This window comes from Blennius ocellaris (genome assembly GCF_963422515.1).
Source record: "Blennius ocellaris genome assembly, chromosome: 16".
NCBI lineage: Eukaryota > Metazoa > Chordata > Actinopteri > Blenniiformes > Blenniidae > Blennius > Blennius ocellaris.
In genome coordinates this window covers 10,226-35,917 of record NC_137665.1, presented here as the reverse complement: position 1 = coordinate 35,917, position 25,692 = coordinate 10,226, and the positions used below count along the sequence as shown (strand labels likewise).

Sequence of the window (25,692 nt, the reverse complement as noted above, 5' to 3'; positions counted from 1 at the left end):
TTAGATTATTGTACTTTACGTTGGGCTCAGCCAGTCTTCACTCTTCAGCTTCAGTCTTCAGCTGATCTAAAATGTCGCTGCTCAAGTCTTAACAGGAGCCAAAAAACACGAGCACATCACACCAGTTCTAGTTCACTGGCTCCCAGTTCGTCTGAGGGTTGATTTTAAAATAATTGTATTTGTTTTTAAAAGGCCTGGCCCACAGTATTTATCTGATCGGCTCCCTCACCTTCTCTCAGGTTGGCAGATCATTCATTGCTGTTCGTCCACAAAACCAAGAGGAGGCCGAGACGCCGTCACGCTTTTTCAGTCGTAGCCCAAAATTGTGGAACGACTTGCGTTTACACATCAAGCCGGCCGACTCACTTCCTGTTTTTAAAACCTCTCTGAAAACACACTTTATTCTCTTTGGCTTTTAACACAGTCTGAGATGTTTACTTTGATTGTTTTTACAGTTTTTAGTTAATTGTATTGTTTTATATTGTTTTTATTGTTCTATAAGTTTTTTTTATTCTGAGTTGTTAATTTAATTGTATATTTTTTATCTGCTCTTGTCTGTGTACAGCGCTTTGGCCAACTGTGTTGTTTTAAACTGCCTTATAAATACAATTGCGTTGAGCTGAGCTGAGTACCATCTAGTTTGTCCTCAATCAGAAAAATATCAGATAATAAACATGTGGTAAAACCACAGTGAAAATAAAATGCCACAAGTAGCATTAAATCAAATGTGTGAAGACTGCAGTGAGTCACTACAGTCAACTGATGCACAAGGTAGCGTTGCTTCAAATTCATATAATGCCTTTTTAACTCTAAATAATTTAACTACATGTTAACCATTACTTAAATAACTGTTAAATATTCTTTTCTACACATTTACCTCATTCAGCTGTGAATTAAGAACATGTTAAACCTCTTAAAGAACCACCGAGCTCACAGGCATGCAAACTAGTTTTCACATGTCCAATCTGGAGGAGTAAATCTTCCAGAAACAGTGAGCCTGGGAAGAATTGACAGTCGACCAGAAAGCTGTTTAAAAGGACAGGAGAGCTGTTTACCTGGTGTGGCGGTGGAGCGTCTGTACTGACGCTCAGCCTGTCACATCAGTGTGTCAAGGGGCGGAACTGGCCTGTTTCCTGGTTACATCTCCTGCCGGTTCTTTAACTTCTCATTCTGTCAGATGACACATGTGGGCTCATGTTGCTTTGCTAAATGTCCACACTGAAGCCTAAAGCTGCATGGAATGTGGGGGTTTGTTAACTTGCTGTTTTTGACTACTTTTGATTTGGCCAATCTAAATTATCATTAAAAACTGTTTAACTCAAATGCTTGGTTTAATTTTTTTCCTGCACAATCTCACCTGTGTGATTCTACAATTATTAATTGCGACATACTCGCTGAACACATTGGACATAAAGTTGAAAAAAACAAAACAAAGAAAAACAAAATTAGAGTGAGAAAAAGTTTGATCTTTTATATTGAGAGCCACAAATGTGTAATGAAGCATTTTAACAACTTGCAAAGCCTATACAATTAGAAAATGCACAAATGTATCAAAATAACACTTTTGTATGCAACGGTATAAAGAAAAACACAAGAAATTCCCAAACGTTTCTGTACAAAACCAAGCTGGTGTCACCCAGTGGAAGTACAATTTCATTTTTGTGCATGTTTTATAATTTGGTTAATTTCATCATGCTTTTATTTTGAAGTGTTTGCTTGTATTTTATTATATTATATGTACTATACTATATTGTATTGTACTTCCTGGTGGTTGCATCAGCATCAGGATTGCCTACTCCTGAGGAGCAGTTCCCCTGCACCGATTAGATAATCGGTGTGCTCACAGGTGAATTTAAGGATGTTGATGTGGCTCTGGTGAAACAGGACAGTGCTGGAACCACGGAGGGCCCAGCGTGGCCCGGCCCGGAGCCTGGCGACGGCGAGCATGGGTGAAGAAAAGCAGTGGGAGACAACATCAGCAGCAGAATTCATGGAGTGAACTGACCGGCTGAGCAGTAAATACAGAGGATCTTGGATATCAAGATCACTCAAGGGGGAAAAAGGACTCAGATCTCGACTAACTAATCCTTTTAATATGCTCATTTGGAATTTTTATAATTTTTTTTAATTGTTTTTAGGCCCTTTTAAACTTTGGGAGGACATATTTTAGACAGTTTCTAAAGATCTTTTGAAGTAAGATATAACTCTTTTTAATAATGCATACTCCTGTGTGTATCTTAATAAACCTTGGGCTGAATGTTAATTGAAACGTTGTCGTCTCACTTCAATCACTGACAGAGTTGCTCTCCTCGTGGCAGAACTAACCACTTTTAAACAAGTGTAACACTGGCACAATTACAGGCCTGACAACTGCTGCTTTAATCATTTGCATTGTAACAGCAGCCACACACACACACACACACACACACACACACACACACACACACACACACACCCACACCCACACCCACACTCACACACACACACACACACACACACACACACACACACACACACACACACACACACACACATCACCTATGGCAGCTGGTGATGCATTTCTGAGGTGGGGCTCTTCATTATTCTTGAATTTCAGCCATTGCTAATTTCAATACAGTGTTCAGGCGGTGGTGAGGATCCTGGTTTCACCAGGACGGAGGTTGAAAACACACGGGTCAGAACCCACATGTGGTGGGTCACAGACAAAAATAACAAATGTTTTAGCAGGATACAGAGAAGAATGGAATTCTTCAATAGCATATAATTTTCCAGAATGCTTTCAAACTGAAAGCCTAAAACTCCTTCAAAATAAAACCCCTTGTTTATTCAAAATGACACCAAAAGCCTACGGAAATTGATATTTAGCGATGAGCTAGATTAGAGGTTTGTTGGCTTACAAAAAAAGCACCTAACATTTTTCAAAATATACGTTTTTTTTATTTTATTAAGGAAACCTTCAAAATATATATTTGACCAATATTTACATGGGCCAGAGGCCATGATTAGGACAACCCCGACAGGCCAGAGGCCAAAGTGAGAGGCACCGATCAAGGTTGCTTGTAGCTTTAATTATTATTATTATTATTATTCCTTGCATTCCAATATGTTTTCATAATCCAGTTAAAAGTAGAGTTCAGTAGTGCTAACGTGAAGCGTTACCCTCTAATTTGGTGTAAAAATTTGTTTCTCTCACTCTCGCACACACACGCACACACACACACACACACACACACACACACACACACACACACACACACACACACACACACACACACACACACACACACACACACACACACACACACACACACACAATGTTTGGTGCAGGAATGTGGAGCAGCGTGTCTCAACATGAAGACAAAGAAGCAGACAGTCGTCTCTCCCTCCCGTCTCGACTCTTTCCTCATCCATTACACTGTTTGTCTTTTTGACTTGCAGAAGATTATTATTTATAGAAAACAGTTCATAAAGCAAAATTTAGGGGCAAAATGGAAAGCAAACACTCTCGAGGAGCACGCTGCATCACCTGACAACGCTGTTATCCTCAGTGATGCCGGTACCACATTACGTAGTAGTTGGTTTCATCCCAGGTAGACGCTTCTTCTTACACGCAATATATGCAGTATATATATCTACCACCTGAACTGCTTTACATCACGGACACTGCAGTAGAAATGGTGCCTGGGGGTGCATGTGGCTAACAACACCTCCTCATCAGCGCCTGACCTTCTGGTGGCGTCTGAAGAGGGCTCATCAGCCTCACCACCTCCTCCAGAGGAGCCAGAGAGAGGCTGTGCCTCTACCTGACAGAAAAACAACTGAAGAGTGTGGCGAGGGCTGCTGACATGACCATTGCCACCAACAGGGGACTTGGCATTGAGGATCACCATGGACCCTACACACCCTGCCGTGGCCTGCCTCCCTACCACCACCTGTCTCTAAACACTGTAAATACAATGCTCTCTGTTTTGACTTATTTATTCTCTGTCTTAAATTATTTCCACTCATTTATTCTTGCACTGCATTTTGCGCACCTTATTTTATCTCAGGTTTTTTTAAGTATTTTTTTGCAGGTACTTTTTAATTGTGTGTTTTATTGTTGATCCTGCATCAAAATTATGTTCTGTAGTGCATCTCTGATGTAAATTGTCAGAATCATAATAAAGTTATCAAGTTATCTATCCATCTATCTATCTATCTAGCTATCAATCTATCTATCCATCTACACACACACACACACACACACACACACACACACACACACACACACACACACACACACACACACACACACACACACACACACACACACACACACACACACAATTCTTGACAATCTGATATATAGTAACTCGAAAGTACTGACAAAGGAATTTGCACTGGCTAAAGTTATATGGGTGCACATTGTTTTATAATATATGTTGTATTTTTAACCATATTAATAAATTAACTCGAAGTTGAGAAAATTAGCATGCAGTCCTGTCAGTCTTCCTGTTTTGTGAACCCTCCATGCTCTCCTCTGATTGGCTCTGTGACAAAATCCTGTTTTCTGATTGGCTCTAGCATGCAGTGGGCATGACTGAAAGGCTATTGTTTAAAATATGACAACCCTATTCACACCCTGTGGCCATATCAGTAAAATTACACATTTTTTTCATATGTATATTAAATCTGTAAATGTAGAATCAACAACACCCAAATCATTCAAGTCATTGTTTATCAAGTCAAGTGCCAAGTTTTTAACTTCCAAGCCAAGTCACAAGTCATCAAAACTGACTCGTGTTGAAGCCGTATGACTCAGTCCCCATCTCTGGTACCCGGACATTCGCATGGACAAGTGACCAAGTTGGAGCGTTATTACAGTATCTGTCAACTATAAAACCACCAGGTTCAAGGAGAATATAGACTGGGAGACGTGACACTCTGGAGGTGCACTGCAATGCACAGCAGCAGCATTTTCAAAAAGTTGCATTTTTGCTTTTTCCAAGGAAACAGAGTCTGAGCTTTCTTAAAAAGCTCTCCCTTGGGAGTTTTTTTTTTAAAGTTGCATTTTCTAAGCACCCATGTCATGTAAACGGACACTCAAAATAAACAAACGTTTTCCATTTTCACGTCAAATCATTGTTGTTTAAACTGTTTCTGGAACATATGTTTCAGGGGAAACTCATCCAATATTGTCATCAGATTGTGGGTATTAGTGTTGGCCTAGAACCAGAAGGTTTCCTGATTCTCAGGAGGTGGGTAGTGACATTCTGGAGTGTACCTCACCACTTCTGTGATGGTGGTTGGTTATGTGGGTGTTTTCACTGCCTTGTGGCCTTTCCATGTCTGTCTTCTTCCCAAACTGTCCATGCTGTAGGCGTTAGACAGAATCTTTGTTTATCTAGGTAACAGACATCAACAGCTAATCTTATCTGGTGTAGGAAACACATTTCAGGGGTCTTGAACAGGAAACAGGCCTCAAATCTGACCGAATGGAAAGGAAAGACTGGCAGGCTGAAGCTGAGGCAGAAAGGAGGCTCTCCTCAGAAAATAACTTCATTTTCACTGTTTCCTTTGTTTTTGTGTGTGTTCAGAAACACCAGAGCCCCCTGACCTTTGAGGCAAGCACACAATGCTGCACATCACATGGAGTGTTTGGAGAAGAAGAAACAGCAGTGATTGACTCAAAAAGGCTGGTGATGATCAGGAAGCTGCGGAGAGAAAAGCAGGATGGAAAGGCATTCTAATCACTGATTTCAATCTACCACCATGAAGTAAGACCAAGTCTCTTCTAATGAACTGTGAGTGTTTCCATACATCAAGAGGCCATCCCTGAACTTGAACTGCAGGGTTCTGACTGCCTGAAGTTTATCCCCATGTCTGAACTTTCATTTTAAAACTGTGATATCTGCTTTAGAACACGCAGTAGAGAAATAAAAGTAACTGTATTGAATCTGAGCTTCCATCCTATCGGCTCCAGAGACGAGGGTTTGGTTGATTGCATAGAGACGATTGAAGGAATGAAACTATCGTTGCGTTTTGGATGTTTGTTGAAACATCAGTTTTTGTACAGAGTGCAATGTTTCTACTTAAACTGGGAAAAGCCTTTCTAAAATGGTCAGTACTGCAATTTTAACAATTCCTTGTCATCTGAAGATGGAACTTTTGGAGAAACAATAGTGATTTCAGTCAATCATCAATGGAAAATGCATGTCTGCCACCAGCTCTGCTGGAAAATAAAATGCTATCCAATAGGAGAGTCAAATACACTCAACTGACGTTCTATGATCACTTTACTGCCGCATTTAAATCTCAAGTCTTCAAATCTTCAAGAAGTCTTATTTATGTTTTTTTTTCTCACAATTTTGCGAAATAAAGTCACACATGGGACAATGTGGGCGATGAAAGTGAAGGAGTGACAAAGACATGTGACAAAACTTTGTCCAAGAATCCAAGAAAAAACTAAGAAATGAAAAAGTTATTTGTGTACTGCATCCAGAGTTTTAACTGGTGATCACATGCGTTAAGCTAGCCGACTGCAAAGTCACATCTCAATGTGCATCTTATCTGTAGGTGTCCAGCATCTGTACACACCCAGCACTACATGTACCCCCAAATCACTCCACTCTTCTCCTACGGATCCCACATCTGCAACGGTGACAGGTGCTGACTGGACAACCTCCTTAATGGAGGATTTAATTAACTGTACCAGAGACTACAAAGGAATCCAGGAAAAGTCCCTGTTGTCCCAGTCTGTCATCAGATTTTGCATTTGAGCCAAAGCCGAGGAGAACACCACCATTGAATGAAAGTCAGAAGTGTTCCACAGTCTGCCTGCGATCGTGTTCTCAGGACACATGGAACCTGAGTAGAGTTCTGTGGGAATTAGTAAGTATGCTTGTAAGCACAAAGCTAAAACACCAGATGACCCAAAATGAAGCTTGGTGGTGGAACAATCATAGTATGGGGCTGCTTCGCTGCCTTTGGTACTGCAGTCTGAACTTCTTGGAGAATGATAACAAAACATGGTGTGAGTTTGAGTCGGACATTGAGTCAAAATTCGCCTTCAGCAGCAAAATATTTCAAATGAACCATCTACTAAAGTTCAAAAAGTGTGTTAGAAACTAGCAGCAAACATAAAAAGCAACTAAACTAAAGTTTCTGCAAGCAATCACGATAAACTTTATTTGTTCTGTTTTGTATTTTAAGCTTGCCTAATTCCAAGTTTCTAGTGTTATTTTTGACTTTTAATTGAACATTTCAATGAAAATAGTTCATTTGAATTTGTTAATAGAGATATTGTCAATACTGGAGGACTGCATGTTGGATTCCTGCAGTTAAAATGTAGGATGATACCAAATAATTTCTTTCTTTTTTTTTTTAGAATACTTTAATGAGAACTTGATCTCAGTAAACAGACCTCCTTCCTCTAAAGCTCTGGAGCCCCTTTTCTGGCTTTCATGCTTTAGATGGGAAACAAAACAGGATAGAGGACAATAATGATTTTACTGTAAACATTCATTCGTGCAGACCGAGCCTATAATTTACAAGGTGAATGCAGGAGTGTTTTGTTGCTACGCCAGCAGCTGTCAGAGGAGGCATCAGCACTTCACCACTACGAATATGTAGACATTAAAATAAGGTTATTAACCTGTGTTACAAAGCACTTCACTGAAAGTCTGTTTTGTCTGCAAACTCAACTCACTGTCATCTTTTTGGAGGTATTCATTAAATGAGTGGTCATCAACCTTTTTCAAGCCAAGATCACTTTTCATGTCAGACAAAATGCAAAGGTCTACCATCTGTTTGAGCTCTACACACATTTTATATAAAAAAATACAGTAGAACCTTTGAGCAGCGGGCACCCTGTACTGGGAGACATGTCACTGTGCAAAGACACATATTTAAATGTTAACAGACCTTAAAGAGCAGCAACCTGCTTGACATGGACAACAGAAACTGTGACACTGAAACGGCCAAAACACTACAAGTTTCAATGTCGGTGTTTATGATTTCCACCACCATTTTGGAGCTTCTTTGTCTTCCTCTATGATTTCGGCAGACTAAAAGCACCCCTAGTATATTACAGCCATCTACTGGATGTAAAAATCTCACCTGCTGTTAGCTGCCTGCTGACACACTGCTAATTCCACTCCAGCGCTATCTCAGTTTGGCAAATATTCAGAAACACTGGTGTGAGTGCATTGGCTCATTGCATTGACTTTGTGGATTATCTGTGTCCCTCGCTCAGTGTTTCATTCAGTGGTTTTGCTATCTGACAGGCTCGTTAGCATCGATATGACCTAACAGCTAACATGCTGGCAATACTGACTTGGTTCCACAGACAAATGTTGCGTTGGGGAAGGCATACCCTCTACCAAGTGCACATTCTAGTTATTAATGCATAATCCCCTCCCATTTCATATAAATGAGTTTCATAAGGCACCTCAAAACTTGTTTTTAATTTAGATTTTTCTTGAGAATTTTCTTATGCCCAGTTTGCACGATAATGTTTAAATACATCGTTTTGTGACAGAAATGTTTTGCGTTTATACATGGGAACTTTCTGACAACAATGTTTGTTTACACAGCAATGTGGAAACCCTGAAAACTATGCAGTTAGCATGTCAGATCACAAGCTGGTGCTGTCAGCTGTTTTTGTAATGAAGCCACATAGGCATGTACGCATAGAATAATACGCTGCAAACTTTAAGAATAAGAGTCCATGAACATTTGTACTGACTCAAATATAAACTTCCAAGTCCCAGGAGAATATGGACTGGGAATCATGCCGCCATTGTTGTGATTGTCCATCTACTTGTACATATGCAGAAGAGCTATTTACCATGGTCACGGTGCTCAAGCTTAGAAGCAGTGCTCCTGCCATTTCCATGAAGATGGCAAGAGAGCATTATCAAATAGTTTGCACCTTGGGAGCCAGTTTAAATAAGTTTGTTTACAGAGGCTCTGAGCTCTGTTGCCCTCTAGATAGGCCCGAAGTCTACTTTCAAAGCATCCTCTCTTTTAATATTGAACTTTGAATGTTTAATGTGGTTTTTTTCATAACTGTGAAGCACTTTAAGCTGCATTTTGTGTATGAAAGGTGCTGTATCAATAATTATTTTTGTTAACTGAACTGCCTAAATTTGGAGTCGTATCTTGGCTCACGAGGCATCCTCCCTGCAGACCTCCATCATCATCGTCATCATCAGTGTGCTTACAGAATTAACAGGCCCATCAAATATAGTCATCACGGCTCTCACACACCAGGACCAAGAAAACCACATTTGTATACTTCAGCTCCACTTTTAAAACAGTAATCCCTTGTGAATTGGAAGTGAACCAACTTGTCTTAAACAGTCCACTGTGTGAACTCTGGACTTACTGAGCAACAGATGGTTCAGTATAGGACATTGATATAACACACTCAATTAGCTCAAAAATGATTGACTTATGTGGTATTGTATCTAAGAGTCGGTGTGCATGGATATTATTAGCTGCCTGTTTCACCTTTCATCAGAACAATGAAAGCAGTGGAAGTTTGCAGTTATACTTGCTTAATGTACACATAAACATAAACATACTTCCACCTAAAGAAAGAGGGAGTAAAACTAGGGTAACCCCTTGGAATTTTATGTTAGTTACAACAGTATATGTAATCCTTTTCATGAGAATTAGTCTCTTTTCATGAGCGTGCTGTCTTTTTAGCACTGTAAAAATGATCTTACCTTCATTGTCCTTCTTTTCCTGCTTCCATGTGAGAACTCCAAATGCACCTGTGGACTCACTGCTCCTTTGGACATCAGGAGATTGGATCACACTAATGGCTGGACTGTCAGTGGTGACTGGCGAGGAAAAAGAGGCTATCCTTTGTAAAATTAAGTCTACAGTATCTCTGGCAACATCATCACGATCTTCCAAAAAGCCAACAGCTCTCAGACTGGAGGTACTAGAGGAATTGGAAGGACTGGGCAGGCTGGGGACTACCTGAACAACTTGGTGCCTGGCGAGGATATCTACCTGGAAGGTCTGAGCAGGAGAAAGCGGTGCATGGGAAGCAATTATCTCGGGAACAAACCGAGAGCTCTGCGAGGGAGAACATGGGGAGAAGTTTGAAAAGGGAGGGTGAAAGGGGTGAGGCACTGTGTCAGAGGAGCTATCCAGGCTGCTGAGTGAGGCTGAAGGGCTGGCAGCAGTATGTGGAAGACCAATGAAATGCTGTGTGACCCCTGAGCTCCTTGAAGCTGACTTTGGGTTTGAGGGGCTCATTGGTATTTCTTCAATGTTGTTGGGTGAAGATGTGGAGATGTTGTTAACCAAACTGTCGAGATCCAGAGGAAATTTGTTGAGGCGTGGGGTTTCTTTAGCTTTGGGTTGGGAAGACTTTAGGGCATGATGGTCTTGTTGGGAAGGTTTTTTGAAGCCAGTACACCTCTCCTCTCTAGTAGCATTGCTATTTTGCAGATGACCATTCCAGTTGGCATTTGTGTCACGATACTTAACTTCTGGTGACATCCTGTCTGCACCACCACCTTTCTGCAGCCCAACGGTATTTACCCCATCAGGAATTTGGATGTCATGAATGGAGATGGAGCCATGGTTCATTCCCTGTGGTTCTTGGATCCCCTGCATCAACCTCTGCCTTTGGTTGACTTCCCAAACATTCCCATGGTAAGAGGCCTTCTTCATGTTTGTTTCCAGCTGTAGTAGAGTTCTACGGTACTCCCACTGGGGTTGAAGGCTGTGATATGAGCCCATTGTGGTAAGAGGCAGGGTATACCCGCTAACTCCAGAGTACTCCAGGCTGGATGTGGAGCTGTGAAGGCTATCGTCACTGCCAGGCCCGGACAACATGGAGAAACTTTTGGGGTTTGACCTGCTCTGGAAGGAAGCGGCTCTGGTAACAGAAGCACCGTTTTTATGAATGAATAGCTTATTTGCAGTTTGTTGATTGAAGGACAAGCTGCTGGCCACAGTGCAGGATTTAACTATGGGCTTGGGCTTGATACTCGGTTGGGTTTGAGGGGGAATTGAAGAGCACAGGCTGTTATTATTGAAGCTGAAAGGTGGAGACTGCCTGCCACCTCTTTGCACCTCACTGGCCTTGTTGTGGTTGAGGAAGAAATGGCAGGAAGAGGGGGAAATGGGAGTGGGTACAGGTGAAGCAGAAGAGAAGGATGGGATGTCTTCAACATCTTCAGTGTCGAAAGATCTCTTCAGTGCTGCAGATGAGAAGAAAAATACAAGTCATCAGGGCTATGGAAAAAGGTATAAAATATTAGACCATTTATTTCTTGTCTACGTGAACAAACAAACCTAAAAAGAAATTATCATCCATTCTTTTCAGACCCACTTTATTTAGATTTGAGAGAAGGTAGCAGGTAGCATATTGCACGAGAGCAAGAAGATCCGACCCAAGATTTAACTCTTCTCTATGATGTATGCATATTCAATTATGAGTCGGAAAATTCTTTAAAAAAAAAGCTACCCTATATCCTTACTTAATTTCTGGACAGTAAGTCACACTTTTCATAGCTGTTTGGCTGCTGTTACAACTTATATTGAGAGGTGATATATATAAGCCCTAAAAGTATATGTAATCCTTACCCTAAAAGTAACCAACTTTGGGAATACAGTCCTATAGAAATGTGAAACCTAAGGACAGCAGAGACAGCTGTTGGCTTTTGTTCCATATTTCACTGACTGTGCTAGTCATGGTTTTGTTTCCCAATGACGGCCTGCAGTAAATGCACCCTAACCTCAGGTCAAGTAACATTAACACAAGCATACCTAATTTTCATCACATTGCTGTCAAAGTGCTGTCCTGTTCAACTTAGAATAATCAGAGTAACTGGAAAACTTCTAACAAATCTCATGAGAATCTGACTTTTCATAGTTCAGTCTTTCATGACAAAGAATTTACATTAATCTTATAGTTGAAGTACCAACTGTAAATACATTTAGCCTGGTCAAGCCCAGCCAAGCTTGAGTCCGCCTATTAAAGTTGCACATAGTCCCAACTCTCATGGGAGTGTCATCAAGACGGAAAACACATGTTGCGAATTTCAGTTAAAATTCAATTGACAGATTTCTCCACTTCTCAATAGTCATCAGGGTCTTTATGGAAATTAGGAAAGGAAGCATGTGAACTGTCACACTGCCTGAGTGACTTTTCACCTGGGGTTCCCTTTTACGCTATGATGACCAAAAATAACTTGTTTATTCCTTAATTTATGCATATCAGTTCAACATGAAGTAAAGTATAACACAACTTTGATAGCTCAAAAAAAAAACATACATGTCCAGCTATCACTTAATATTACAGCCATAAAATTGATCTTGTATGGATTTAAACTATTGGCGAGACATAACTTAATTCAGATTTCAAAGTTCATCTTTGTTAATTGAGTGCAGCCCATCCTGTGAAGTGTAAAGCTTTGATGGAACTGATTGATGTCTGAGTTTAGAGGAATAAATACGAGGCACTTGAACGGTGGCAGCCTGGCCTTAAATCATTTACCTGCCAAGTTCCAACCTGAGCTGCTCATGGCTCGCAACCCTTGCAGGCTCCAGGCAGGCTGCAGCAAGTGTGTGTGTGTGTGTGTGTGTGTGTGTGTGTGTGTGTGTGTGTGTGTGTGTGTGTGTGTGTGTGTGTGTGTGTGTGTGTGTGTGTGTGTGTGTGTGTGTGTGTGTGTGTGTGTGTGTGTGTGTGTGTCCTGGCTTGGTTCACTGAGTCTACAAGTATGAACCTGCTCTCCATGCAGAAGATAAAGGATCCTGGTATCAGGTAATTGCTAACACCCTGTCAAACAAAATAATTATTATGACATTACTGCTCCGCCTCTCTTCTGTGTGTGTGAGTGTCGAGCTGTTGAGTTCATTCATTGTCACCCTTGTGCCAACCCTAATTTGACAAAATGCGTCATTTGAAAAAGCATCCAGATGGTCACTGCATGTTATGTCAATGAGAGGGTGTGTGTGTGTGTGTGTGCGCGCGCATATGTGTGTGTGTTTTGGAGGAGATGACGGGGTAAGGGGTTCACTGGGTCAGGAAGTCATGAGACCCTCACTGATCTCTGCTGGTTTGAGTCCTACAGCAGCGCAGTACCAGTATGTGACAGGACTGAGAGGGTTGGTCTCAGGTCACCCTGATCTCCTTTAATCTCCCATGTCACTAATGTCAGTGTTAACTGGGTGCTGGAGCCTATCCACTGCCCTCAATGTAACACAGATACACGTTGAATAACATCACATGAAGTTAGGACTTCATGTGACCTAACAAGATTATTTAAAGATATCCAGTCAGAATGAGAAAAATACCACAGTGATGGCACAATTTGCTCCAATAACAATAAAAAGAAAACACAGTTGGAACACATCACAAGGTGACCAGTTGAGTGGTGTTAATATTTAAAGGTTAGCATTGGGACATTTATGAGCTCACATTATAAACCATCAAGTATTTATTCAGTCATTCCAGGGTGAAGCAAATCTTTCTCCAAGGTTGTGTCTTTAAGAACTATCGCTCATTCATCCAGATGGGTATTTATGAGGTCAACACCGATGTTATGCATTGTTGCTTATCCCCAAGGCATTGCTCTGATGGAGGTCAGAGCTCTGTGCAGACCAGTCAGGTTTATACACACCAAACCATTCTTCAAGTTAGTGCACTTTGTGTACTGGAGCCCAGTGGTGCTTGGACAGAAACTGTTTCTGCACAGCTGGAAGCTGAAAATGCGACGAGCAATAAGATTTTTTCTTCAGTGGAACAGTCCAAGGAGCTCGGAGAACAAGCCCAAACCAACACCAGTGCTGCTACAGTTACTTTTAAAAGTAATTTGATTACTAGTTACTCATTTAAAAGTAACTCATTACTTTACCAATAAGTGAGATTACAAGTTACTTTTTCGTTACTTTCAGCAGCTGCCGACATCACCCCCACATCGCCTGAACATAAAAACTCTGCTGATCTCTGCCTCCTGCACCTGCTGGGACACATTTAACCTTTGACCTTTATTCTCTGTTGTATTTGTATCTGACTCACGCTTTTATCAGATTTTTACTATTACTGGTATTTATTTACTCAGAGATGTAGTTGTAGTCTGTTGTGCACTATTTATCTATTTATTTGCACTGCCTGCTCTATGTAACTATCTGTCCCCCCCCCCCCCACTACATGATTGATTGATTGATGACAATGGTTCCAATTCTTTTCTGTTACCTGAACATGTTAGAGCGAGTTGGCCTGTGATTGGCTGAGAGTGGAGAAGGGGGCGGAGCAACTGAGTGTGTAGTGTCTGCATGTGATGTGTGTGTCAGTGTCAGTTTGGAGAACGGAGGAGAACGGTATCATGATTTGACCATGGAGCTAGTGTGTAGTTAGTGCGTAGTGAGTGTGTAGTGAGTGTGTAGTTAGTGTGTAGTGAGTCAGATTAGTGTTTTTTAGTTTCAAGTGAACTCTTTTTTTTTCTCCTATCAAAACAATGACGCGTCTTATGAACGTCAATCAGGCGGTCCGACTTTTTTTTTTTTTTTTGAAGGAGAAGAGCATCGAGTCTGACATTGAGTTTGAGAGTGATTCTGATGGCAATATTGAAGACCTCAGCTTATTTGTGTTAGAGAGGAGACAGGTGTCCCCCAGACCAGGACAGCTGTCCCCCACCCCTGTCCCCATCATTCCAGCTCCACCACAACAGCCAAAGGCTAAAATGTAAACATTACCTGCAGGAACACAAGAAAAGGAAAAACACTCCATGGAAATGCCATGTGTGATGTGCCCCTCTGTGTTGTGTTGTACAGAGTCTGTTTTTTTGAGTGGCACAAATCATTTGTCTTCACCTGACATTATATGTGTGAGCTTTTGTAAATGGTTTTATAAAAACGCCTGAGGCAGTGCTTCTATTTCACTGTAAATATCTGTATATAACTGTTTTTTTCAGTCCTGTTTTGATACATTTTAGTTAATTATAGTATAGATTTACTATACAAGTAAACAAAAGGATTCGTTTACCATGTCTGTGAATTTTATAGTCAATAAATCTATGTTTTTACCACCCGAATTTGTAATTTTATGGTGTTTTTCGATCCACTGTTTTAATACAGTATGCCACAGTGATGAAGATACTTCAGAAATGCATTTATGAGGTTGTCCTGAACAAAATGACACCAAAAAAGGCAAGGTTTAAGGATTTTATATCTGAGATATAAAGGAAAAATCAATTGTAGTGAAAAACGGCACAAAATGCTTCAGGCCCCAGAGGGTTAAGTACTGATGTGAAGGCAACTGTACAGTTATTGAGTCGTCACAGCTTACAGCATTTAGGTAAGGGAGGCACCGATCCACATTTTTTCACTTCCGATCTGATCCCGATACCTGATTTTGATATCTGCTGATATCGATACTATGCCGATACCAGAACTCTGTTTGCTTTAATATTATTATTATAATTGTTGATTTTCTATGAGGCAGTAATAAACTCCTCTCTACAGTAAAGTATGACATGTAGGAATGTTTGCATGTTTTCTCTCTACAGACGACTTGAGGTCAGTAGAAGGTCACAAAAGGAAGCAGTACAAAGTATTTTAGTTCCATGTGGACAATGTGGGGGTCTGAGTGACGTCATCGTCTCTACTAAACTAGTTCTATCTTTAAAACCTCACAATCACTTTATTAATGTGGTGTTTTGAGTGTAAAATACATCCAAACAGCAACATGTTGCCATGAACAGCAGGACGGCACAGTGCTGCTACACTAGCCTGCTGGCTGGCTGAAAACTGTGGAATGGATTTCCTGACTCATCACTCCACGTCTCATTGAGATCCGCCTCCTTTCAGGAAATCCAGTCCACATTTTGCAGCCAGCAGAACAGCAGCAGGAAACACTGGAGTCGTTTCAGCAACAGTGAAGCACAGATGAGGGTCATGGAAGGAAAATCTCAGGAGGTTGAATCGGAAATTTCTGATCCATGGATTATGTTGGTATTGGAAGTTGATACGTTACTGGATCCAATCGGCCCCGTCTTAGTTTCAGAGGTAGGCTTTGGAAAAGCAAAACCTTTTCCATCAGTATTTCACTCCAGGTCATATTTTTAGGCAGCAAGCCATCCAGCCGTTATTTGGATGGTCAATTTTCAGAAAAGACAGCCAAAAAAATAGAGGATGTGTTGCTCAAAGCCGTCTAAGATATGTATATAACGGCCATCACTATTTGCCACAGCCTAATTTTGCTAAAAATAATTCATCTTTTTTTTGCTGAAATATCGTGAATTATCAGCTCATGTACACAACACACAACTGATTCTGATTTTGTATTACGCTCAGTAATGAGCAACGTGATTGGTCAATCGATACCATGCAGTCGATACCTTTTGAAAGGCGGCCTCTGATTGGTTCGTAATTCCCAGACTCATCCTGGTGTGTTCAAATGCTAGGGTACAGAAGATATCTTTTCTTTTCCAAGATGCTGAGGAATTCTATCCACACAGGTGGTATTAATTATGGACCTATGATCTATCAAATTTTTCACTTCCAAATTGAAATGATAAAAGGAAATATATTACTCTTAAGAAGCACCCCCCCCCCCCCCCCCCCCCCCCCCACACACACACACACGCTTTGGCTAGCATTACTAAATACAGTAGATCCTGCTGTTATATGAACAATAATGGTAAGCTGAATGAGGGATATTTACATGTGGTTGGTGAGAAAAAAATAAAGACAATCAGATACAAATGCAACAACCACATAGAGGAAAACATTAATTTTTCCATAATGATGACATTGCATTGGTATGTTTGAGTACAAAAAAGCTTTTGAAATTTGTGTTTTAATAGAAATAATGTAATAAATATGATATAATATGGACAAAAATTTGAAATTGTTGCTGTGTAGAGTGATCACATTGATGAAGATGACTAATCATATAAAGACTGGCATCATTCTAACTGTAGCTTGAAGTTTGATGTCTTGCACAAGGCCACCTCATCACCGGTGGGGAATCAATCCACTTTACATCTCAATAAAGGCAATGGGAATACCAAAGATTTATTTCACTTTTAATGAACTATTAACAAAATAAAGCTGTTCCAGTTGCCCCATCATACTTTAGTTTAGTACATTGATCCACCTGACAAGAGCATTACAAATAAAATGCATTTCTGGCCAATGGACCACATCGCAGAAACCGTTAAAAATCATCAGGAATGGTAAACATCTAAAGCTTCAGCTTGCATAGTTTTCTGCTTGCTATGTCACAGAGATGGAGTGAAAGCTTCTAATTTCACTTGGGATGAACTTGATTGCACAGATGAGCTCAGCGATGAGCTGGTTTCAGACAATCCCTCCATTCATAGGGCTGAAATAGGAGACTACAGCACTTCATACTTCTGCCTGCATGTTTTCATACAGGCAAAGCAAATAGGCTTATAGAAGACACCCAAATTCACTTTAAAAAAAAATCATAAAAACATAAAGAGGTCTGAATGCGCCGAGTTGTAGTGACATCTCCATAAGGCTGAATTCTGACCAACCGAGAGCAACTGTGCAGTACAGTCATTCCTTTAAAGGAACTGGAATCCAACATGCTGAAACCTGTTCTCTGCTGAAGGTCTCTTTTGATGGCTACAAGTCACAATAACCCTGAAAATCACTTATTTAAGCACCAGAAAGAATTAACTACACGCCATGCAAATGTTTCTCCTACGTAGCTTCAGGATAATGCCACAGGCAAAGGTAGGCACAGATCATTTAAATCCATCCAAACACAACCTTCAACTTAACTTTTACAGGGCAAGCAAGCCTGCGGACTCTCCTTGTCTACTTGTGGATATTTTATCTCCCACTGGAGATTGATGAAACTACAGCCATATTTGCTTCCAATTAAGCAACGTGTGGCCTGTTGTCTCACCCAGACACCTAATTGCTGGGAGCATTCTCAGTGGTATGCAGAACGCCCCCGAGAAGTCTGACCATAAAGTAAATCATCCTGTGTCCGCATAGAAGACAGAGTCTGAACTGAGAGTGAAACCTGTCCCCTGCACATACATGTGTGGTCTGACACATGTAAGGAACAAGGACAACTTTGAGGAGAAATTTCAATCTGTAGGTGCTGGAGAACTCACCGTACCTTTATGTTACATACAGTGAGCAGAAAAAGTCAACAAATCCTTTGAAATGTCCAATTTTACAAAACAAAATGGTCATGAATTTTGTGTGTGTGAAAGGTACAGTCATGGTTTAGCCCCTCCACAAACGCCCGATAATTTTGAAAAGATAGACCTTAAATGGTGTATAAAGCATTGTGGACTATAAAATCTAATCTAATCTAATCTAATCTAATCTAATATTAAGAGGTCTACAAAATCAATGCTAAATAAAATCTGACTTCAGAAGACACATACACGGTCTTGTTTCATCTCGAGTGGCTGGACTGGTAAAATATTGCTATAATAACCTTTGAATCTACACTTGAAAGTTTTGTTGTGGCACTGAGAGCATGTGATGAAATTGTCTACAATTTTGCAAGATCACACAATTACGACCTTGCTCAGTGGCTTGTGGGTCCGCATTCAAGCTTTTTGCAGCTGGTTTTGGCCCACGGGCCAGATGTTTGACTCCTGGAGTAAAGTGAGACTGAGGAGTCACAGCACAAAAATGTGCTGTGTGTAGAGGCTGTCCGCTCATTAATGTGACAATTAAAACCTCTTTGTGGACGATGTGTCCGCTTTTATTTGGCTTTGAGCCAGCTGTGCACCATTTTTTTCATCCATCTTCAAAAATCGACTGTCCAAATGATGGCTGGAGGCTCGTTGCCTTAAACAGTGCACTGAAATTGAGCTGCTACTACATAGACTGGCTTGAGCAGCCAAAATAGCATCGATATGTGTTAACGGCTAACATGCTAGCAACGCTAACTCAGTTCCACAAACAAATGTGGCGTTGGTGGAGGTCTGTGCTCTACTGAGTGTAGTTCTAGTCTTGTAACACCATGCGCCTGATACCATCATGCCCCAGTTTACTTGATTAATACAGTGTATCAGGATTTATTGTGTTGAATGCTTTTTGTTTTTAGATTGATAAACACACCGACTACACAGATGAGATAAGCTAAGACGAGACAAGACAGAATAACACAAGATTGGATACATCACAGTCAGTTCACAACTTATTTTTACTTTTTTTTTTTACAATCTTTGTGATTTTTCTCTCCTCCACTGCTGTGAGAAACATTTACCAAATACCTCTTGAACTTATTAACCACATCATTGATATCATCAAGGGTTTTATCATGATTAGTAAAATAATGTGGATAGCTCATTTGTCTAGAATTTAACCTAATGACAATTGTCCAATATATTCCCAATGCCTTTCATTTGAGATATGGTATTCTTGTTTTGATATCCTTAAAATAGTTGTTAATCTATGTTTATTTATTTATTTATTTATTTCATATGCATTGAATAGAGTATTTCTGTACATGTCTTCAAAATGTTAGAACTCTCTGCGATAGTTGGTTTAAAATAAGATTTAGTCACAAATACACACTGTGGTTAACCCAAAACCTTAAAAAAACATTATCAAATGCCACCCCTCTAATAAACAGCCAGTAAGCATTCAGAGTATCTGTAAAGAGAAATGAACCATCAGATTAATGGCTCTGAAAAAATAAGAAGCCTGTTTACAAGTCTAATCAATGAAACCAGAAGTGAGCAAGAAGTATAATTTTGTAATGTCATTCTGAAGAAACATCTGTCAATCTCAACAAAGTGTCACAGAAAGAGATCTGAAGAGTTGATAAGCATCAGACTGGAATGAATTGTTGACTTCAAGACTAACTCACCAACCGCCCACAGAGGAAAAATAATCAATTGAAGTGTATCCTGCAGGATAAATGGACAAATTTACCCAGTCTCACTTTACATTTTTCATAGAAAAATAGATGTTTGTTTTGTGTATTTTCTTACAGTCATGGCGTTTAGCCCTGCAGCTAATCTGCTTCCTGTTTGTGGTGAGGCTCTGTCTGCCCTCAGCTGCTGAGGTCTGAAGATCTGAGGGTTGCTTAGTCTTCCCTCACACACTCTCAAATGCTTTAACTTCTGCCACTAACTTCATATTTTACAGTCAGTTGCATTAAGATATAATAATACTATTTTAAATCTGATTAGAATATAGATTAAAATAACCTGATGTCTAAAAGAAAGCAGTGACAGACAAGACCAGCTCTATTGAATATTGTCCAATGTGTGCGCGCACACACACACACACACGCACACGCACGCACACACACACACACACGCACGCACGCACGCACGCGCACGCACGCACGCGCGCACACACACACACACACACACACACACACACACACACACACACACACACACACACACACACACACACACACACACACACACACACACACACACACACACACACAGAGAGAGGAATATTTGGTGGTTATCCAACTTTTGTTTGTGAAAATAACAAACAGCACCCACAACATTGTTTTCAGTGTTTCTGTCGTCGTGGGAAGAGGCATTGTTTTTAAAACAGTCAGTTAACCATGAATCTTTTCTAAAACAAAAACAGTGTGTTTTCCCTTGAAAACATTGTGTAAACAATTCTTTACTGTAACACTGTAGCATAATTTAAAGTGTTTGCTGTTTTTAATTAGTTTTCACTCACAGTCCCAACAAACAGCTTCATTAAGTACTGCAAAAATGAAACCAACAATTACTTTTGTTGTGTTGATAATGATTGTGCCGAGTTTTTAGTTGTTTTGGTTTTTTTTTTAACACTGTTGAGACTATTTTTTGACTGCTTAGCATCCAGTATTGGATTTTCCTTGGTTACTAACTGAGGTTCAGCTTTTGAACTGGTTTAACTTGGTTTCTAAAGTGTTCCTGAACATTCAGAGCAGGTTGTGGATGTTAGCTTGGGACCCCTCATGTTTTCTCTTATTTAAACAATTGGCTCATTATCGCTGCAGAGCTTATGTATGTGAAGACATTGAAAACAAGAAGGACTGATTCAGGTTTGAACGGCACTGGCCATGGTAAATTACCTTTGACTTCCTGTGTTTCAGCTTTCTATTCACACATTATATGTGTTTGGACTTCAACTGTTCTCTTTAAATTCTATTCGCACTGTTTTTAGTGTTCTGTTGTTTGGACAAAGAACTGGTGCCAAACTGCTTCTAGTTGTGTTGACACTGGTTTATATTTGATTCCCACTGTGTTTATTCTTGATTTGGTGCTGCTGTTTGCCGAGGATTAATTCTGGTTCCTGCGTGATTTGAGGAATGCAAACTTTAACTGTTCTTTAAAAAATGTGGTTTAAGCTGGTTTTAAGGCTGTTTTGCAAATTATTTTTTTTATTACTTTTGGACTTTGTTTCAAATAATATTCAATTGTTATTGACTAGTTTCCAACTGGATTTAAGACTGTTGTCCTGACTGGTTTCCATTTGTTATGACTGTTTTATGACAAGAGTTTCAAACTGATTTCTAACATAAATTGGGGCTCCATTAAAATTAAACTGTTTTCTAACTTTTCTTTAGTTTTCTTTTCTTCATTGATTAAAACCATTTATTGACCCAAATGTTTACAGCGCCACAGATTTGGATGTTTTCAACCTAGAATGTAATTAAATTGAGTACGTTTTTGAAACACAAAACATAAAAACTTCAGTTTCATGAAATACACCATACATGGTGACACCAAAACAACCAAACACTCCCAGAAGTTATTACTTTTTCACAAATAAAATGTCAATATGGTAAAAATCCGTCAAATTTTGGTTCAAAATATTGCGAGGTTTAATTTGACATCATTAAGCTGCAGTAGTTTGAGCAGTGAACATCCTGCTGTAATTTCCTATTTTGACAAAATGGACAGAAAGGAGCATATCAAAGCTCACAGTTCACTTCTTGTATTGGAGAAATCCAGTGCTCCTGCACACATACCTTCAAAATCTGATAAAATGCCTTCGAGGTGGTCATTCATGGGAAGGTCCGACATCCTCTCCAGACTGCGAGGGTCTCCAGACTGCGAGGGTCTCCAGAGTGCGAGGGTCTCCCCAAACTGACAGAGACTCGCTTTAATCTCCTGTGTGAAGGAGAATGCAGAGCTGAGAATGTCCGATCTGCAAGCAGGCAGGCTGAGATAAGCTCTGGCTTCAGTGTGCGCCTCTTTTTACCGTCCTGAGTAGGACTGTGATCCCACCCACCAGCCTCCTCCTCCAGTTCCCAGCCTTGGGGACAGGAGGAAGGCAGCTGGAGGGCGGGGCCAGGCACAACACCTGGAAAAAGGTGTGTAACCCCCTCCCCTCCCATTCCAACCTGCAGTCATGCAAATTGAAGTTTATGCACAAGGCATCCTTTGTTGTCTGAATTTTAGGTTTGCCGTCAGTTTGGAGAGCTAGTTTTCACTTATGTATTAAACAATATGACTACCTTAACTCATATTTCCATAAACCACCTGAAATCATTAGGATGAAGAAGATTAGATTCGGGCCACCAAAACTCTCAAACTTCTGAGTTCAAATTGTTCGACGAAGTCTGATTGTAATCTCAGATTTTTGACAAATAAAAGCAATGATTTAATCTGATTTAGAATAAAGTCAAAATTCTTATATTCAAGAAATGATTGACTTTTTTTTTTGAAGAAATCATTAAACAAAAAAAATTATCAAATTTGAACTTTTCTAAATCAGATTAAAATCAGAATTCCAGGAGGGAAATCTGAACTCTGACTTATTTATGTGTGACTTACTTATTCTTTAAGCATACTTAGTCATAACATTATGACTTCAATTTCTGATGTTAATGTCAAAATTCTCATTATTGTTTTTTTCTGAATTCTTTCTCAGAAATGTAACATTTTTCTCTTTCTTCTGATGATGTTGGAAAAGTTGTATTTTATATTTTTGTGATGTTCACAGCTCTAAAAACCTTTTTGAAATTGAGTTTTCTTGAGTTGCCAAATAATTTGTAAAAAAAAGTATTGGAGTATAAGTTCCTTTTTTCTGTATATCAAATCTATAATGACTCCTTCTGAACTAGGGGGCGTGTCCTAATACAGCAGATAACTGGAATACATATGTGGCTTCACTTGTGTGTTTCACAACAGGCGAACTTCAGGTATGTTGAATTGGTGATTTGTGATGCACATAAAAGAAACATTTCCAGACAGTCTGGAATGCCAAACCATGTAACTGAAGGGAAGTCAGATCCCATTGTGACATGGTTTCACACTGTGTTTTATCTGCTTATTACAGCAAGGTAATGGAATGGACAAAAAGAAGAGTCTTTTGTGTGAAGTTTGCATGTTCTCTCTGTTCTTTTGTGATATTTTCTCCTACAGTCCAAAAATGGGTTTGTTAGGTGAATAGATGGCGCTCAGCTGTCTGTAGATCTGCATCGAGGAGGAAACTTTCCAGAAGTCAGCTCAGACCAAAAAAGACATATGTTGGGTTCAACGTGTTGATATTTTGGTATGGATTCGCACAAGTGTTTTGTTTTTTTTAATAATTTGTTTTAATACTTTTGTTTTGGTCTCAATTTGGTTTTGATTCCGTGTAATAAGAAGTGTGACAGACCTGAACAATCTTCAGACCCTGACTGTGGCTCAGTGTGCAATGCATGTCTGCACCAGTGACTCTGGATGACCACACACACACACACACACACACACACACACACACACACACACACACACACACACACACACACACACACACACACACACACACACACACACACACACACACACACACACACACACACACACACACACACACACACACACACCACATTCCAGTCACTGCAGATCATGCAAAGTCACAGTGACATTAATCCTGCAGGTTTGGAGCCACGGGGCTCATGAGCCCCTGATTCTGTGTTCAAACAGCCACTATATGAGAGAAAGGTTGAGCTTCCTCAAAGTTACTTTAAAATGTGGAAAATATAGTTTACAGCAATGATTTTTCTCAGGAGGATATATGATGAGCATTTAGTTGTGTGTGTGTGTGTGTGTGTGTGTGTGTGTGTGTGTGTGTGTGTGTGTGTGTGTGTGTGTGTGTGTGTGTGTGTGTGTATAACCCACATTAAGATAATAAAAGCTCATTGAAAACCTCTCAATAAAAAGCCTTCAGACATTAAATATAATTGATCCTTTGAGTAAAACTCTTTTTTCATTGCTTCTTCAGCCTCTTGGAGACGATTCTCCATCGTCCTGACAGGAAAACTAACGGAGCTCATGAATCTGTCGTTAAACTCTTTAAATCTTCGGGCCAAAAGGAGGCGACGTCTCCTGGAGACGCCCAGTACTGTCTGGTCTTCTGTCCCGTAGTGTCTCGAGTCGGGACGGACGTCAGCGAGGCCTTGGAGCGTCTTCAAGGTAAAAAATGTAGAAATAATTCCGATTAGTCAGATCAGCCCCACATTTGGAAAAAGCGCTCATGACGTGCAGTCAGGGCTGAATTGAAACCTTTAGGACCTGTTGGTTCAGGGGACTCTGGACTCGGTAGACCAATAGGACCTGTTGGTTCAGGGGACTCTGGACTCGATAGACCATTAGGACCTGTTGGTTCAGGGGACTCTGGACTCGGTAGACCATTAGGACCTGTTGGTTCAGGGGACTCTGGACTCGGTAGACCATTAGGACCTGTTGGTTCAGGGGACTCTGGACTCGATAGACCTTTAGGACCTGTTGGTTCAGGGGACTCTGGACTCGGTAGACCTTTAGGACCTGTTGGTTCAGGGGACTCTGGACTCGGTAGACCTTTAGGACCTGTTGGTTCAGGGGACTCTGGACTCAGTAGACCTTTAGGACCTGATATGGAAACCTCCTGGGTGAGAGATGATATATAATTTGACTTTCTTGCTCTAATACTTGTTTTGTTTTTGCTGTTTTCCTTCAGAAATCCCGTCTTCCCCGGTGTATTCCTGAATGTCTTCCTCCTTCGGTAGGTACTGCAGGAATCATCACATTAGTGTGAACGTGAATGAAATTAACAAAAGGCCACATTCTCAGTCAATTCTATTTGAAAGACATGAATTATAATAAAGTATAATAAATAAAATGTGTATAGAATAAAATATATATATCATAAAATGTCATCTTACGGACTTCTAAATCACATTTCCTGGGAAATATTCATTTGTAGTTCAGCCTCACATTAGAAATAAGAAAGTTGTGACAGGAAGTAAAACAAATTAAAACATAATCACCATTTAAATACACATCCAGGAGAAACACTCACCTTGCTTCAAAGCACTTGGCCTCGACATCTTGTATAAAAACTCCCCTGGTTACATGGCGTTGGCCTTCAGGCTGATGTCACCTGGAGAACAGAAAAATGTTTAGTCAACATATTGTCATCATTTAAATACACGTCCAGTAGAAACTCTCGCCAGACTCCAAAGTGTTTAAGCTCCACATCCAAAACTATGTTCTCCAGGTGGCATCAGCCTAATGGCCAGCAATTTCAAGTCTGAGGAAGAGGAGAACATGTAGGTCCTCCACGTCCAGGATAAACCCCCCACTGAGCACCAATGTCTGTAGACATCCAAGACACGTCTGTCCAGGTGTAATCTGGACGTCTATTTCTATTTCACTGCTAGAACTAGTTGACGAATGACAGAAATGTGTACATTTAAGATACCCAGAATCAGTTGAAAGAGGCATCACAAGCTGTCTGTTAAGTTAACTGACT

The 25,692-nt window shown here is 40.3% G+C and overlaps 1 protein-coding gene across 1 annotated transcript in view; it reads right to left on the bottom strand.

The window, feature by feature from the left end:
- The window catches only part of septin12 (septin 12), a gene marked incomplete at both ends in the record, with an annotated part of 52,607 nt that extends 27,340 nt beyond the window's left edge, over positions 1-25,267 (bottom strand). The window contains 4 exons of the mRNA XM_080511820.1: positions 11,082-11,204; positions 21,941-22,119; positions 22,174-22,249; positions 25,240-25,267. Coding sequence (XP_080367946.1) covers positions 11,082-11,204; positions 21,941-22,119; positions 22,174-22,249; positions 25,240-25,267 — 406 coding nt within the window. The remainder of the gene's footprint in view (positions 1-11,081; positions 11,205-21,940; positions 22,120-22,173; positions 22,250-25,239) is intronic.
- Positions 25,268-25,692: the final 425 nt, after the last annotated feature.